Source organism: Panthera uncia (assembly GCF_023721935.1).
Source record: "Panthera uncia isolate 11264 chromosome C1 unlocalized genomic scaffold, Puncia_PCG_1.0 HiC_scaffold_3, whole genome shotgun sequence".
NCBI lineage: Eukaryota > Metazoa > Chordata > Mammalia > Carnivora > Felidae > Panthera > Panthera uncia.
Window position 1 is genome coordinate 3,314,305 of NW_026057584.1, and position 14,610 is coordinate 3,328,914.

Genomic DNA, 14,610 nt, shown 5'->3' on the forward strand with positions numbered 1-14,610 from the left:
TGCGTGTTTCGTGTCCCATCGGAAATGACGGCAGGAGTCAGGTGCACTACGGAGCGAACACCGGCCGGTAGCTCTGACTGCTTCTGACGAAAAGATCAGGCGGCAAGCAAAGCGCAGGCGTCCTACGGATGCCACGGCAGGACAGCCTCGAGCTGAAGCCACAGCCGGTGGTCTCCTGGGGTGCCCGTAACGCTCACCACCAGAACCAACTCAGGCCTACACAGAAGCAAGCTCCCCGTTCCCCTCCCTCAGGGCAAACCTGGCCGCTCTCCTGCCACCCACCGCCTGTCCCAGCCAGCTCCCTGTAACTCCCTGTAACTTGGAACAGAGGCCGCATCCGTCCTTTCCCTCCTTGCCCTCTACCCGCCCGGCTGCTCTCCTCCCTTCTCCTCTGAGAGTGAGGCGCCTCACAAGACTGGGGACGGAGGAAGAGAAGAACAGTGAATGAGCTGAGGCACAAACGGTACAGGGGAGAGGTGAGCGGAGAAAACGTGAACGCCCCGCTGCCCCGGAGAGAACTGGGGGCAGAGGAACCGGCCGGGGCAGATGCTGGGCCGAGCACCCCTGGCGGACAGGGGCTGAGGAGGGAGTAGGCTGTGGACAGGACGGCAAGGAGACCGGCTCCCGGAGGGAGGGGCCTCCGGGCCCGCGGTCAAGAGCACTGCACTCTACCTTTAACGTCCTTGTGGGAGCCCAGCCGGTGCCGTCGATCGAATGTTCTCTCAGTAAACTGAAACGCAGAAGGGCGCAGTGGTCAGCGAGGGCAGCCTCCGGTCGCGTGAGCCGCCGACGTGCCGGACGCTGCCGCCACGCCCCGCCCATGCCCCACGTCTCCCCCGTGGCCTCGCAGCCTCCGTCTCGCTGCCGCGGGCCTTCCCCACCTCTGAGGCCGAACGCCCGCAAGGCCAACTCTCGTGCCATCCTTGCTGCCTGTCCACGCAGGGCTCTGATCCTGGACGCACGCGGGAGCTTAAATTAAGACACCACGCGCACCTGTCAACCTAGCGCTCGGGGCCTCCTACGCGTGTGTCAGAACGACCCTGACCTCACTTGATGCCTCCGCGACCCACGAGGGAGGCACGGCCATCTCTCCGACGGACGGAGGAGAGAAGGCACGGCGCGCAGCGGCCACACGCCCAAGGGCATGGGGAATGACGGTCCTCCGCACCCGGGCAGCTCGCTGGGGGCTGCGGGCTGACCCTGACGACAGCTCCTAGCGCACGTTTTCACACCCTGTCTGTTTCTGTCTTTAAAAAGCTCAAAAGGAGAAAATGAAGGATATAGGTGGATTAAGCCAAACCTCCGGATGGTCCTCAGCAGTGGGTGGGTGGGAGGACCGTGTTCAGAGAAGGGGCACACGGCTCTGGAGGTACCGTGAGGCCCTATCTCTCAAGCTGGACCTCAGGGTCCTTTTCATCACGGTTCCACCAGCTATAAACGCCATTCGATACTCTCACATAAATGATTTTTCCATACTTTGAAAAACTACAATTCATTGCCAAGTTCCTTTCTGGGGAAAACTTAGTTTGGCATTGCTGAGTTGTATCGCACCGTTGCTCTGATCCGTACCTAACATTTCTTAAGGTCACATGTCGGTGTCAGGCTCTCAGTATCTGGCTGTCTGGGTCTTAACTGTTACTGTGAACAGAATTTTTGAATCGCAGTGTGTTCAAGTTCAGATAAATCAATTACAATCAGGAGAAAATATAAATATGCTGTAATCTTAATTGCCCAAGATTTGTTGGAATAAACAAAACCTTAAATTGACCACTACCACTTACTCTGAGCCTTAAAAAGAAGGCTCTGCCCTGCAGAGGCCTGTGCCTGACATGAAACCTGTACAGATCTGAGTAACTTTCTGGAAACCATCTGCCAGGTCCTGGTGTTTATACGATCCAGTGACAGATTTCTTCACTGAGGCAGGGAGAAGAATCCTTCCTGGATTCTCATCCTTCTTTTATGGACCTTATCATATACGTGTTTACCTGTTTAATGCCTGTCTCCCACCAGCCGGCAAGCCCCGTAAAGCAAAGAACACCACCATGAGCTGACGGGCGGAGGAAAGGAATGAAGCCGGCTGAACTGGCTGACCAGTCAGAACCCTCGAGCTTCCCCGCCGACAGCACAGCCAGAGCAGGAGGGCTCTAAACCCGGAGGCCAGGTGCGCCCAGCAAGGGCAGTGACGGGCGGGAGTGGGGAGTGCCCAAAATCGGGCAGGCGGCGCCCATGGTCGCAAGCCACAGGTCTGGGCAGAGTGACGCTGTGGAGGGAGCACAGGGTCACTGGAAGTTCTAGCCCAGCCTCGGCAGGTGGCAATCCTGCAGGAGCTCAGGTGACAGGCCATCAGCGAGGGCAGCAGCCAAGGGAGCAGACGGTGCCTCAGGGACTACGCCAGAAGCTTGGACCCCAGGAGAAAAAGTCTCGAGTGCAACCACTGGAATCCAGGCCCGGGGCCCTCTAATCCCACAGACACGGCACCTCTCACCTCTGACCCTGAGCCAGGAGGAGGGCAGGGCCGCCGGTGGGAGCAGAGCAAGACTCACAGAGACAGGGAAGGACTGCTGTGTACCAGACAAGGCCCCCAGAGCAGCAGGCACCGGTCAGTAGTGCTGAGTGAGGGATCCAGGTAGCTGGTGCCCGGCACTCACTATGGACCAGGAGGGCGTGGGCCAGGCTTGTCTTTCTCTTTATTCAGGAGACGCCACAAGTGAGCTGTGGACTAAGCCACCGCTGGACGCGGTCTAGTTTTTCACTAGATGAGGTCTTTATACTTAAATCTGGTACCTTACTTCCCACAAATAAATCCCTACAAGTACAGCTGATGAGTCCAAGGGTAAATGTAAGTTAAATGGAGACCTTAGATCTGAAGGACCAACAAAAGTACCCAGATAGAACCACCCTCCCGTGATGATGCGACAGCCTGCTGTCGCCCCCTCTCTCACATCCCACCGGATATCTGCTTTCGTACCAGACAGTCTGAGGAGTGGTGAGTGGCTCCTCATCGTTTCCAGGCGCCTCGCTGGTTACCACGGAGACTAAACACCCCTCAGAGCCTTCCCACCCACCCACCAGTGACTCTCGTACGAGTCACTACTTGTAGCTGGTGCTCGTTTTTCCTCGTGGCTGTGTCCACCTTTCTCATACCGAGTGGTAAAGACCACGGACATACGAAGGATGTAACACAGCTGACCTTTTCCCTCTCACTTCTGTGTTCTGTATTCTTAATTTGAATGCGGCCAAATCTATCAATGATTTTCCTCTGAGGTTTCTGGAGTTTGTTGCTGGCGGCCATCTGCTGAGCTCTCCTGATACTTTGCTAGAACGTGATTTCTCAGAAGATGGCAAAAGTGACGAGAGGAATTCCCGCTCTGGCCTTCATTGCTACCGAGGAAGGGACGGGACAGAGAAGGAGTGCGCGGAGCCCCCGGAGAGCGAGCCCCGGCAACGGCCTCGGGGGACAAGGCTGGAGTGGGTACCATGTACAACCTAACGCTGGAGAAGTCAGATTTTAGAAGTGTTGATACTCAAAGGACAGATTTGAAAAAGGGAGCCTCTTGTAAAATGCGTTTCTAACTGTCTATAAAAAAGGGGGCTGATCTGCAGGAATGGGGTCACCACATGCGAGCTGACCTGGGAGCCGGTGCTGACCGTTGAGGGAGAAGGGGGACTGAATCGCAGGAGGGAAGCAGAGGAAATGCTAACGCCCCCTCTGCAGGCCATGGCTGACGGTTACATAACCTGCTGAAGTCACGCCGCGCCGTCGTGAGGCGGTCTGGCACCAGAGGCCCTGCACCGACACCCCCCCGCTAGAGACTGGCAGGACGCACCAAGACAAAGCCCGAGTGCTAAACTTACTTACAAACAACAAACCACACACCTTCTCCAGGTCTCTACATGAGCCTTAAGAAGTGGGGAATCGCGGATCCCTGATCATCCCCCACTGGGAGGGAGGGGCACACACAGGCCACAAGTGACACGAAGTTCTGGGACGTCGTCCTGCTCATGCACATCAAGACTGTTTCGGTAAAGAGAGGGCATCTTGAGTACAAATGGCCAGGTCTTCTCAAACTGGACATCTACACTCCTCCCCCTCCCCTGGATTTTACTAACCACATGTTGCCTTCTTGGCTCAAATCAGCCACACGGAGGGACTGCAGCCTGTCGCTACCTCAGAAGGGGAAGAAAGGGCAAGGAGCCCCAGAGGGAGCATCCTGGGCGGGCGACAGGCTGCACCGGGACCGGCAGCGGTCTTGGCCACCAGAGGGCCCAGGAGGACGTGGGGCTGGAGGCAGAGGCAGGCTGGGGGTGGGGGGCCCTCCAGTCAGGAGAGCGCGGCCCAAAGCCCTGAGGGCGGTTTCCCAAACCTCCCTGATCTTAGCCCAGCCTCAAAATCTTCTCTCAGCGGAGACAACCTGTCCGAACGCCCAGTGCTCACAAACACAGAAGACGGGAAAGAAGAGAAACCCACCTTAGACATATGTCGCCCGTCTCTGTGATGTTGGGGTGCCAGATCCTGGTCAGGCATTTCACTTTGGGAGGCTGCAACACAGAGAGAAAGGAAGAGATCACGGGCTCTCCAAATCATGCCTGCTGCCACAGACCCCATCTGGCCCTCGTTCCACTGTTTACGCGGCCAACCAGTCTTCAGCTCTGGACGCCGGCTCGTGTCACCCGCGTGGGAGTGGTCTTCACGCCGCATCCACACGTGCCAGTCTCCCTGACAAAGCCTGCCCGCACCCCGAACACAACGCTTCTACGAGTCCCGGGGCCCGCGGGCGCGTGGTGCTGGTGGCTGGGCCTCGGCCCCCCCTCGCCCCCCCTGCAGGGGCTGCGGACGAGCCCACCGGCCCGGTTCACACGGGGGCCCTGCGTGCTAAGCCGTGGCTGCGGTCACCGCTCCTTCGGTGGTAGCGGGGTCCCCGTGCAGGTGTTTCTGAAGATGCTACTGCACGTACACTGTCCCACACCCACGTCTTAGTCCGCTTTACGCTCACGGGAGGGAGAGAGAGTGGAAAGGAGTATGTGGGAATGAGGCACGTGGACTTCGCTTATGAGGAGGCGTGTTTGCGGAAAGCCGTTCTTTGAAAGTGACTCCACAGTAAAGCAGCCTGGACTTGTTTGAGGGATAAAGCTACAAAAACACAGGGCAAGATCTTTCCTTTTGTGATACGTGATGATCCCACCCAGAAATAATCTCCATTCACATCTGATCCGCACCTCGAGCCTCTCTTCTAGGCAGAGCTGTGTTCCGGCACACGCGGTTTTCTTCAGAGGCACGGGGGCGTGTGCGCTCTACTTTTTCACGGGCATCTCTCACCGTTTCAGATGGTTTTGGGGTTCCTCGCCTGCCGTGGCACAGATACTAGCATTTCACGAGCCAGTTCCCATGACTGGGCATTCACAGGCTGCCTCCCACCCGTCCCACAGGCTGGGCTCGACCAGCGCGTGTGTCCACTCCCGTGCGTGAGACAGGTCCCCCCGGGACGGAGCTGGTCAGGCACGCAAGGGTCGCCTCGCCAAGTCTCACAGACACGTCACCTCACAGACACTCAGGTGGGAGCCCTTTGTCACAGGGGGCGACGTCTCATCTTCCCAGTGTATCACGTGCAGTTATGACGCTATTCTTTTGTAAAGTCTCCGTAATCAGGTGTTTATCTGTTACTAACCTACAAAGTATTTCACCGCCCAAAGGCTCTCCTGCGTTTTTCCAGTCTTTGAAGAGCTCCACCGTCTTGTCTGTACAAAACAGACATACTTTCCAGCACCCTCCTAAATTTCTCTACTGACACGAAAAATCATCACCAAGAAACTCCCCAAGGGCTTAATCCACGTCTGCAAATGTAGGTGTCCAAAGATTACAGGATTAGGTTCAGAGTGAGTTTCAATCAACTTAATATGCTCTAATTTGCTTTCCTGCAGGTAGACTGGAAGGCCTTTGACAGAAACTATGCTGTGGCTGTGCGTTTCCGGCGAGGCCTGCAGGCGGGGACGGGGGCAGGCTGGCACTCCGGGCTGTATGAATCTGAGGGAACCCGAAGGCCCGCTCTCCCTCCCGTCTAGAGAGTCCCCGACACTCTTGTCACCTCACCTAGTGTTCACTAGATCTCCAAGTATCTGACTGCAACTGCCCCCCCCCCTTTGTCCCTTTACACCCTCCACAGTTAGATGCCAGCACAGATACCTCCCCTGTCCCCGTCGATGGTCGTCCTCTGAGCCCCGGTCCCCATAACAGAGAGCATATCAGAACCCCAGACCCGAATTCTGACACACGCTGTCCAAACACAAATTGCTGCCTCGACCCCCCTAAGGCAAGACAGACAAGAAATACCCAGCTCCACCTGCTACCCGGCATTGCCACCCGCCCCGTCACAGGCTGAGTTTGACATGTGACCGCTACTGCAGTGCAAACCAGTGGGGGAAAAAGGGATTCTTCCATCAGAATCCATCTGGCAAACTATCTGGAAAACCCCAGTCGGATCCCCACTTAAGACTCGTATTCCAGATGCATTGAACACAAATGACACAGAACTTTAGAAGAGCGCTGGAAGAGGGGCGCCTGGGTGGCTCAGTCAGTTGAGCGTCCAACTTCAGCTCAAGTCACGATCTCACGGTCTCTGGGTTCGAGCCCCGCGTCGGGCTCTGGGCTGACGGCTAGGAGCCTGGAGCCTGCTTCGGACTCTGCGTCTCCCTCTCTCTCTGCCCCGCCCCCATTTGCACACACGCGCGCGTGTACTTGCTCGCTCTGTCTCTCAAAAATAAACGTTAAAAACATTTTTTTTTGAGCACTGGAAGAAAAAGCTGATGAGTTACCTTGGTGAGTCTGAAGGCCTGTTTTAAGCATTTCATAACAAGAAAAACTTGTAAAACAAAAGTAGATTTGAGGACAGTGGTGAAGCACAAAAACCTCAAACTTTTACAGAACAACATCAAAACACAAAGGAAAAACAAAAATCCTTACAGTACAACCAAGAAAACTGGGGGAAAAAGTTTCATATAAATTCTAGCTAAGACCTCTTGTAAGAAAAACAAACATCCCAATGGAAAAAGGGGCTAAGGACATAATTACAGTTCATAAAGAACATAAAAAGCTCATAAATAGGAAAAAATATTTAGCACCCTACTTATTTAAGAAACAAAAACTCAAATGACAATTAGATACCGTTTATTTCCTCCCAAAATGGCAAAAATGAAAATAATCAAAACATTCCATCTTTGTGAGGAAAAAGGGAATTTCCAGGCAGTGACGGTGAGGAGGCTGCCGGCATGACCTCTGGGGGGGAGGCTTTAAAAGTGTTGACGAAGAGCTTCAAACCCGGTATCCGTTACTCCACGGTCTTAATTCTACTTCTAACGGCTTAGGCCACAGGCAGGGGCAGACGTACAGCAAGTGCTGTCTGGGACGCACGACACAGCTGCTCACACCAGGGGGGCAGCGAACCGCAGCCTGGTGAACCGAGTGCCGGCGGGCCTGTCTCTGCATGGGACCTAAGTATGGTTTCTACATTTTTAAAAGATCGCTTGAAAAAACCCCACATAGTTTGTGATGGAAAAAAAGAATACGTGGTAGAGACCAAAAATGGTTCACAAAGCTTGAAATATTTACTATCTACAGAAAGTCTGATTCGTACTGTCAACAATTGGTCAACTAGCGACCAGCAATAAAGGACTGACTTAAAACCATGACGCATGTAGTGAAGTGTTCTAATGATGATGTAATTATATGTTAATTGACATGAAAACCTATGTTCATCTTGTTATGATGCTAAAATTAAAAAAAAGTTACCGTGTTAGGGGTGCCGTGTTAGGGGTGTTAGCAAAGTCCTTACAAAGAACATAAAGGCATAAGAACAAATGAGCGAGGCGGCTCCACGGGGCCCTCCCAGGCTGGCTGTCTCCGCATGCAGATGAAGCACGGGTCCCTGCAGTTTACTCTCACAATCTCTGCCCCAAATGCCCGTAACCTACGCATTTTCGCACGCTGGTTTCATCTCCTGCACGCAGGTTCGTATGGGCGGAGCGCGCCCCCCGCGGGACAAGTGCGCGCCATGTGGCGGGCACTGGAAATACAGCGAAAGAAAGGTGCTCCAGACCCAGCTTCGGGGAGCCTCCAGTGTGGCCGAAAGGGACACCGAGGAGTTAGGTAAGCGAAGATCAATACAAAAAGAGTAAACACAAGTACCTCTGTTATCAGCCATGCTCGGGTTCCCGGGGACGGTGTCACCTCCCCCACCCCCCACCCCAGGGACCACTGTACCGACTCAGCCTGGAGGAGGCAGTGGGACAGGCAAAGGGGCCTGTGGGGTGGGGAGAGGTCCTAACAGCGGCAGGGCCTGGGTCCACCCAGAGAGGCTGGCCCCTCCGTGCCCCTTGCTTGAGGACACTGGTTTCATTCCTGATGAAATCCAACCAGCGATCATTCAGAAATTTCCCAAAGGAGATAGAAACTAAATATAAAAATGTAAAATCATCATAAATCACTAATTAACATAAAAAAACACGTCCTCAAGGCCCAGTGGTTTTCTATCTTGTTTATTCCGTGTCCCATGCACTCCGTTTCTGGAAGTCACACAGGGACAGGACAACATGACAAACATTTTCTCACTACAGAGTGGCCACCCGGTTTGGCGAGAGGGGCACACGCCAGGTAGCCAGGCAGCCCTGGGCAGGAATCCACTTCAGCACCTGACGGTTTATTCTGGCAAAGCTAACAAGGGAAGTTCCCAACTGTAGCCCTCTGGGCCCTAGCTTCCTGACGCATGAACATGAGCGTATTAACGTCCCCCAGGGAACTCCCGGGGAGGGACACAAGTGAGTGGGGGCACCTGGCACATGAAAGCTCTCAACAAAACTCGGTTCCTTCCTTGGCATCTTCTCATGCTCCGCCCTCTTCCGACACCGGGAACGAGACGCTCTGCTACTCAGTGGTGCCTCACGTACCTGCAACAGCGGGTCTCAGATCCCGCAAAGCTTGTTGGAAAAGTCTACCAGCTCATGCTAAGGCCCTCCCCAAGCCACCCCCCTCCTCAAACACTCACTGCCTCTCCAAAAAGACTGTCACAAACTTACCATCCTTTAATTTAACATTCTTTGGATGAGGAATCCTTAGAGTACGTCCAGATAATTGAAAAGTCTGGAATTTTAAGTACCGTATGCCTGGCTGTTTCCAGAAAACATCAAAATAGCCCCTGGAATTGTAAACATCTGTGCTGAAGCCAAACCTCTCCAGCCACATCTCACCTGAGGGAGTACGGGGTTCTGTGGAGCCAGACTCCTCGGTCTGTGATTAGGGAAATATGGAAAGTCAGTAGGTAGCTGGATGGATGCGTGGACAAAGACCTGAAATGCATATTTTCCTGTCTTTGCTTCAAAATTAATTTTTTTCCTTACTGCCAACTCTACCCCATCCTCATAAGCTACGTTCAGAAAGAAATTTTAATGTCGTAGCCCCGTAAAGGTAAAGGTTTGGCTTCACACAAACAAGTGTGACAGCCCCTGAACTGCACCCCATTGGTGGGGCCAGGGCCCAGGGCCCAGGGCAGGGGAGCCTAACTCCACTTCTCAGACAACACGGAGTCACTGCAGGTAAAGTGACCGGACACGTGGTGTCCCCCGTATCCGCAGCCTCAGGCTAACAAGGGGCTTAATTTTACCAGCGGATTTTTCTTTCCTATTTGATAAGCCTAGAGAGGGCTAGGAAGCATCAGGGGGATGTTTACACACATATATATATAAATACAAAATTGTGAAGTTGTTCCCAACTGTCACTAGTTTCTCAGGCCAAAGTGAAAATGCTCAACAACCCTCAAATCTGAGTTTCTCATTCCTCCCCACTACTCCCCAACCCTGATTCTTCCTTCAAGTCGACTTGGTCGATCCACCGCACGCAGGCTGCTAATTCTCATTTCTGTACCTGTTAACACAGTTCCAGAAATTTCGCCGTCACCTCAACACCACCCTCCCCTGGTTATGGGCCAACCCAAGTCGGGACAAGTCCAATCCTGTTTCTCCTTAAAGCTCAAATGGCCCGACCACTTTCCCAAAATGACCCTCTCCTTTCCTTCTCTGAATTCACGTAAATTAGTTTCCTGTCCCTGCTCGATAGCTCTGTTGTCTGCTACTCACTGCTTTTCTCATGCTATGGTAACTTTGTACTTTGTCTCACCTTCCTAACTGATAAAGATAGAATGTGACAGTATTTGGTGTGAATATTACCTAGGGTGGGTCTTTGAGAGATTAACGTGTAGCTATGGGTATAAATTATGGTTTAAACCTATAAGGCATTCTTCTTTTCTAAAATTTTCAAGTACATGTTTTCTACACTTCGAGGGTTTTGGTGCCATACCGTAAACAGAACCACGGTTTTAAATAAAATGCCTGCCTCTTCAGTGCTAGAATGTAACAGATAGGATTTACATGAACCACACAGGCCGCTCCCAGGGAAGGTGCCAGCCTAGGCAGAGCGGAGGTCCCAGTGCAGGCCGCCTGGCACACAGTAGTCACAAGTACTTGTTGAGAAAGGAATCTCCCTCCCGAGGCTCTACATCCTGCTGACGAGTAACACCAACCACAAATATTGGCCATTTTGTACTCAGTCCCAGGACTGGGGGGACCCGATGCAGTGGGGGTGTGCTGGGACCCGGGACGGCCACCCAGCCACGCGAAGGGGAAACAACGGCTCAGACGCAGGCTACTCACCACCATGTTGTACGCATCAGGAACTTCAGTTTCAAACTGAAATTTTCCACCCTGGTAGTAACCCTCATCTATCAAAAACACAAAACAAAAAATCCTTTAAATTAAAAAAAAAAAGTTAACAGAAAGCAAACACTATGTTAGGATACGGCAAAAACAGAGAATTAAGAGTTAAAAAACAAGACTGCAGGATTCCTTCCTTACGTCCCCAAATCCTGCCCCTGCCCTGATGATGAACTGAAATCGGCTCCCCGCGACCCTGCCTGCTGTCCGTCTCCTCGCCGGCCATGTGCGCTCAGGGGAGGCGCTGGCATCCCTCAGTCGCCCAGAGCCGGCCCGGGTAGCCCTGTTCTCACCTCGGCCCCGTCCCACTCCGCATCACAGCACCGGTGTGCCCCCTTCAAACACATCTCATGACAGGTAACCATCCTGGGTAAGCTGCAAGGTCATCTCTTTGCGGCTGGCTGCCCCATGAGAGTGTCAGGTCCGAGGGGTGCTCCAGGCCCTGGGGACAGGCAGTGAAGCACACAGCCCCTGCCCCAGTGAGCGTGCACAGTCAACACTTGCGAGCCGACTGGCTGAGCGCTCGGTGCAGCCTTCTGAACAGAGCGCGCCCCCTGGAACGGGGCTGGAGGGCACCGGTGGGCATGCAGGAGGACGTGTGGAGGCAGGGTGGCACCAGGTCACAGACCCCACAGCACAGTCGCAACTGCGCCAGCCGCCTCTGCCTCTGCCAAGAGTCCACCCACCCCAGGCGAGCCTGGCCTGCGGGAGAATTGTGGGCGCTACTCGTGCTGCTGCCAGCAGAGGGCGCTCACGCCTGCGCTCCAAGCCAGAAATGCACCGGGGTTTTCAGTTACTCTGAACTTCACAATCTGGCAAAATTAACACCATCTTTCATAAGAAAGTTCAACTTTCCCCCAAATATTTATCACTGTGAACAAATCAACAATACTACATATTATTGCTTCCCTCAGCTGCTTACATAAAATAAATATTTAATACAGAGTTGTTAGTGTCAAACAAATCATCACTACAACAATTTTCCGAGACTGTGTCAACATTTACAGACCCCAATGTTTTCATTCTTTGCCAGTGTGACAGAGGAGAAAGACCATATTTCTGTTTTACATTCATCTGAAAAGCAGTGAGGCTGAAATTTATTTCATATTATGGATCATTTTTAAAGCAAGAACCGAATGACTGATGCTCTTTAACTGTCCTTTTGTCACCGAAGTATTCATCTTTTAACTACCAATATAGAAAAGCTCTTAGGAAGATCAACCTCTGCCTTTTGTATTTGTTACAGTGTTTCTTAGTCTGCTGGTTTATCACTGATTTTGTGGTTCAACTACTTCTCACCCTGAAGCCTGTCTTTCTGTGGTTTGTCTTTGGTCCTGTGCTTACAAAGATCTTTCCCAACCCAGATGACAGAAACATCTGATTTCCCTACTTTCTCACAGCGATCTTAGGGTTTCATGTACTTCACAGCCCACTCACTCACGGGAACGAGGCAGCATGTTCTTCCTCACTGCTGGCCTCGACCATCATACGGCCTAGATTATTCTACCCTTCCCCACTCATCTGATATGGCTATTTCTAGCCCTCACTGGCACCCCTGGATCAGTGACTGACAGCACCGAGAGTCTTTAGAAAAGACTGTTTTGGGGGAAAAATTTTTCCTCCAGATACAAGAACTCTGCAAACAAGGGCATCGCAGGTCTGAAGTCATGAGAGCACAGCCACGCCCACCAGGGGCTCTGCGGCTGCGAGGCTCCTGTGTCACCGGGCGCCCCCGCGGCAGGGGGACCTGGCGCTGGGCTCTGCACGCGGTGCGGCGGGCGCTGTGCGTGCTGTCGCCCCAGCTCCCGGTGCAGCGCCGCGTCTGCTCTCGCCTGTTCTCGCTCCTCCGGGCTGTGCTCCAGTCACCGCATCCTGCCGCGCTGTGGTTTTTCTCTAGTTGGCCTTCCACTTCACGATCATGTAGTTTCTTTCTTTTTTTTTTTTTTAATTTTTTTTCAACATTTTTTTATTTATTTTTGGGACAGAGAGAGACAGAGCATGAATGGGGGAGGGGCAGAGAGAGAGGGAGACACAGAATCGGAAACAGGCTCCAGGCTCCGAGCCATCAGCCCAGAGCCTGACGCAGGGCTCGAACTCACGGACCGCGAGATCGTGACCTGGCTGAAGTCGGACGCTTAACCGACTGCGCCACCCAGGCGCCCCCACGATCATGTAGTTTCAACAAGGCTGCCAACCAGTTCCAGAGAAACTGTGATTTGGTCTAATGGGGGTTCGATTTTACCATACTTCTCTGTCCTAGCCAAGCTCTCATTTAATAATTACTACAATTTATCGTCTCTGAACTGGTTGAAGACAGACAGGAAGCGGAGAGTTCTAGTTTTTGTCTGTGTCAGGAGAATGATCTGCTGCTGAGGCAGCACTCCTTGTCTCCTCGTCTAAGGACATACACAGCTTTGGGACCCGAGCCACTCTATTTATTTATTGAATTTGCCTAGAAACGCCATGTCCTACTTAAAAAGCAGCTGGGGCGCAAGCAGACTGTACGGAGAGGAAACACACTTAAGAGCATCTCTTATTTCCTGTGATTTTCTCAGCGAAGGCCCCAGTGAAGACTTCTTGCTGACCCACCTCGCGGGTCCGGCTCCCAAGCTGGCGCCTTGCAGGGTGGAGACTGAGAAAGGCCGCGCAGCTCTGGACCAGCAGGCACAGGGTTCATGTACAGCGTCCGTAACCCAGCGTGTGCCACATCCAAGTCTGGGACGGCCCACTGCGTCACTGTGTGAGGCTGCCGCGACTGAAAACCTCCTGCTTCTCAGATAACTGGGACAACAGTTCAAGTACAACAGTGAAACACAGCAGGAAAGTTCCTGGCATCCAGCTCACTGGGCCAGCCTATCCCCGCCCCTCAGGGTTACAAGGAGAGGAACCATATGCCACTGACTTTCAGCCAGGTTAGGGGTATTCCTGGGAGGAGACTGGCCGAGGGGTCTGTGGGCACAAACAGCTCCAGGAGAATCCACTTCTAGGTGGCCAGTGTCCGGGTGCATTCCCTAAAAGAAAGCTGCCTGACAGTCTCACGAGGTCAGACTCCCACCGGCCACTCCTTCCCTCTCCCTTCTCATAGCTGTCCCCACTAGAAGCAGAAGGTTGGCTTCTCAGCTCTCTTCTTACCATGATGCACTGCCCCAAGGCACAAACATCCCAGTGGACAAAGGTCACAGCAAATGGAGGCACGTGGCAGGGTTGTGCTTTCCCCATCTGACACCCAGTTCTGTTAAGGGCAAAGTATGGTGTTAAAAAGAAGACATCCCAGTTCATATTGGAATGTCTTGAATTCAGACATCTTGTGGAGTCTGATGGCAGCAAGGATTAAAACTTCACTTAGAGGCTTTGGGGCACCTGGGTGGCTCAGTCAGTTGGGTATCCAACTTCAGCTCAGGTCATGATCTCACGGTTCGTGACTTCGAGCCCCACTTCGGGCTCTGTGCTGACAGCTCAGAGCCTGGAGCCTGCTTGGGATTCTGTGTCTCCCTCTCTCTCTGCCCCTCTCCTGCTCACCCTCTGTCTCTCTCTCAAAAATAAATAAAAACAACAAATCTAAAAAGTTTTCATTTAGTGAATTCAATCCCTAGAGGACTGTAAAAGAACACATGATCACTGTGAGAAGCAAGCAAACAGGGAATCAATAAGCCACAGGCATATGGCACCTTCTTCTGCCCAGGTGACTGGGTCCAAGCCTCACCTAACGGCCGGCCAGCAATTAAACTCGGAAGTGAGGCGGCGGATGGCACATCCTAGAAATAAGTAACACTTCTCCCAAGAGACAGTGGGTCTGACTGCTGACTGAGCTGACAATCAGAACTGGTTCTGCCTACTAAAGCATTGGAGAGATAT

At 52.9% G+C, this 14,610-nt stretch overlaps 1 protein-coding gene across 5 annotated transcripts in view; it reads right to left on the reverse strand.

Annotated features, from left to right (window-relative positions):
- Positions 1-14,610, reverse strand: part of UBE2F (ubiquitin conjugating enzyme E2 F (putative)) — a 54,277-nt gene that overhangs the window by 8,271 nt on the left and 31,396 nt on the right. For all 5 annotated transcript variants that reach the window (XM_049614579.1, XM_049614578.1, XM_049614575.1 and 2 more), the window contains 3 exons: positions 10,696-10,763; positions 4,469-4,539; positions 673-730 (listed from right to left, as the gene is read on the reverse strand). In XM_049614579.1, the coding sequence (XP_049470536.1) occupies positions 673-730; positions 4,469-4,539; positions 10,696-10,763 (197 nt within the window). The remainder of the gene's footprint in view (positions 1-672; positions 731-4,468; positions 4,540-10,695; positions 10,764-14,610) is intronic.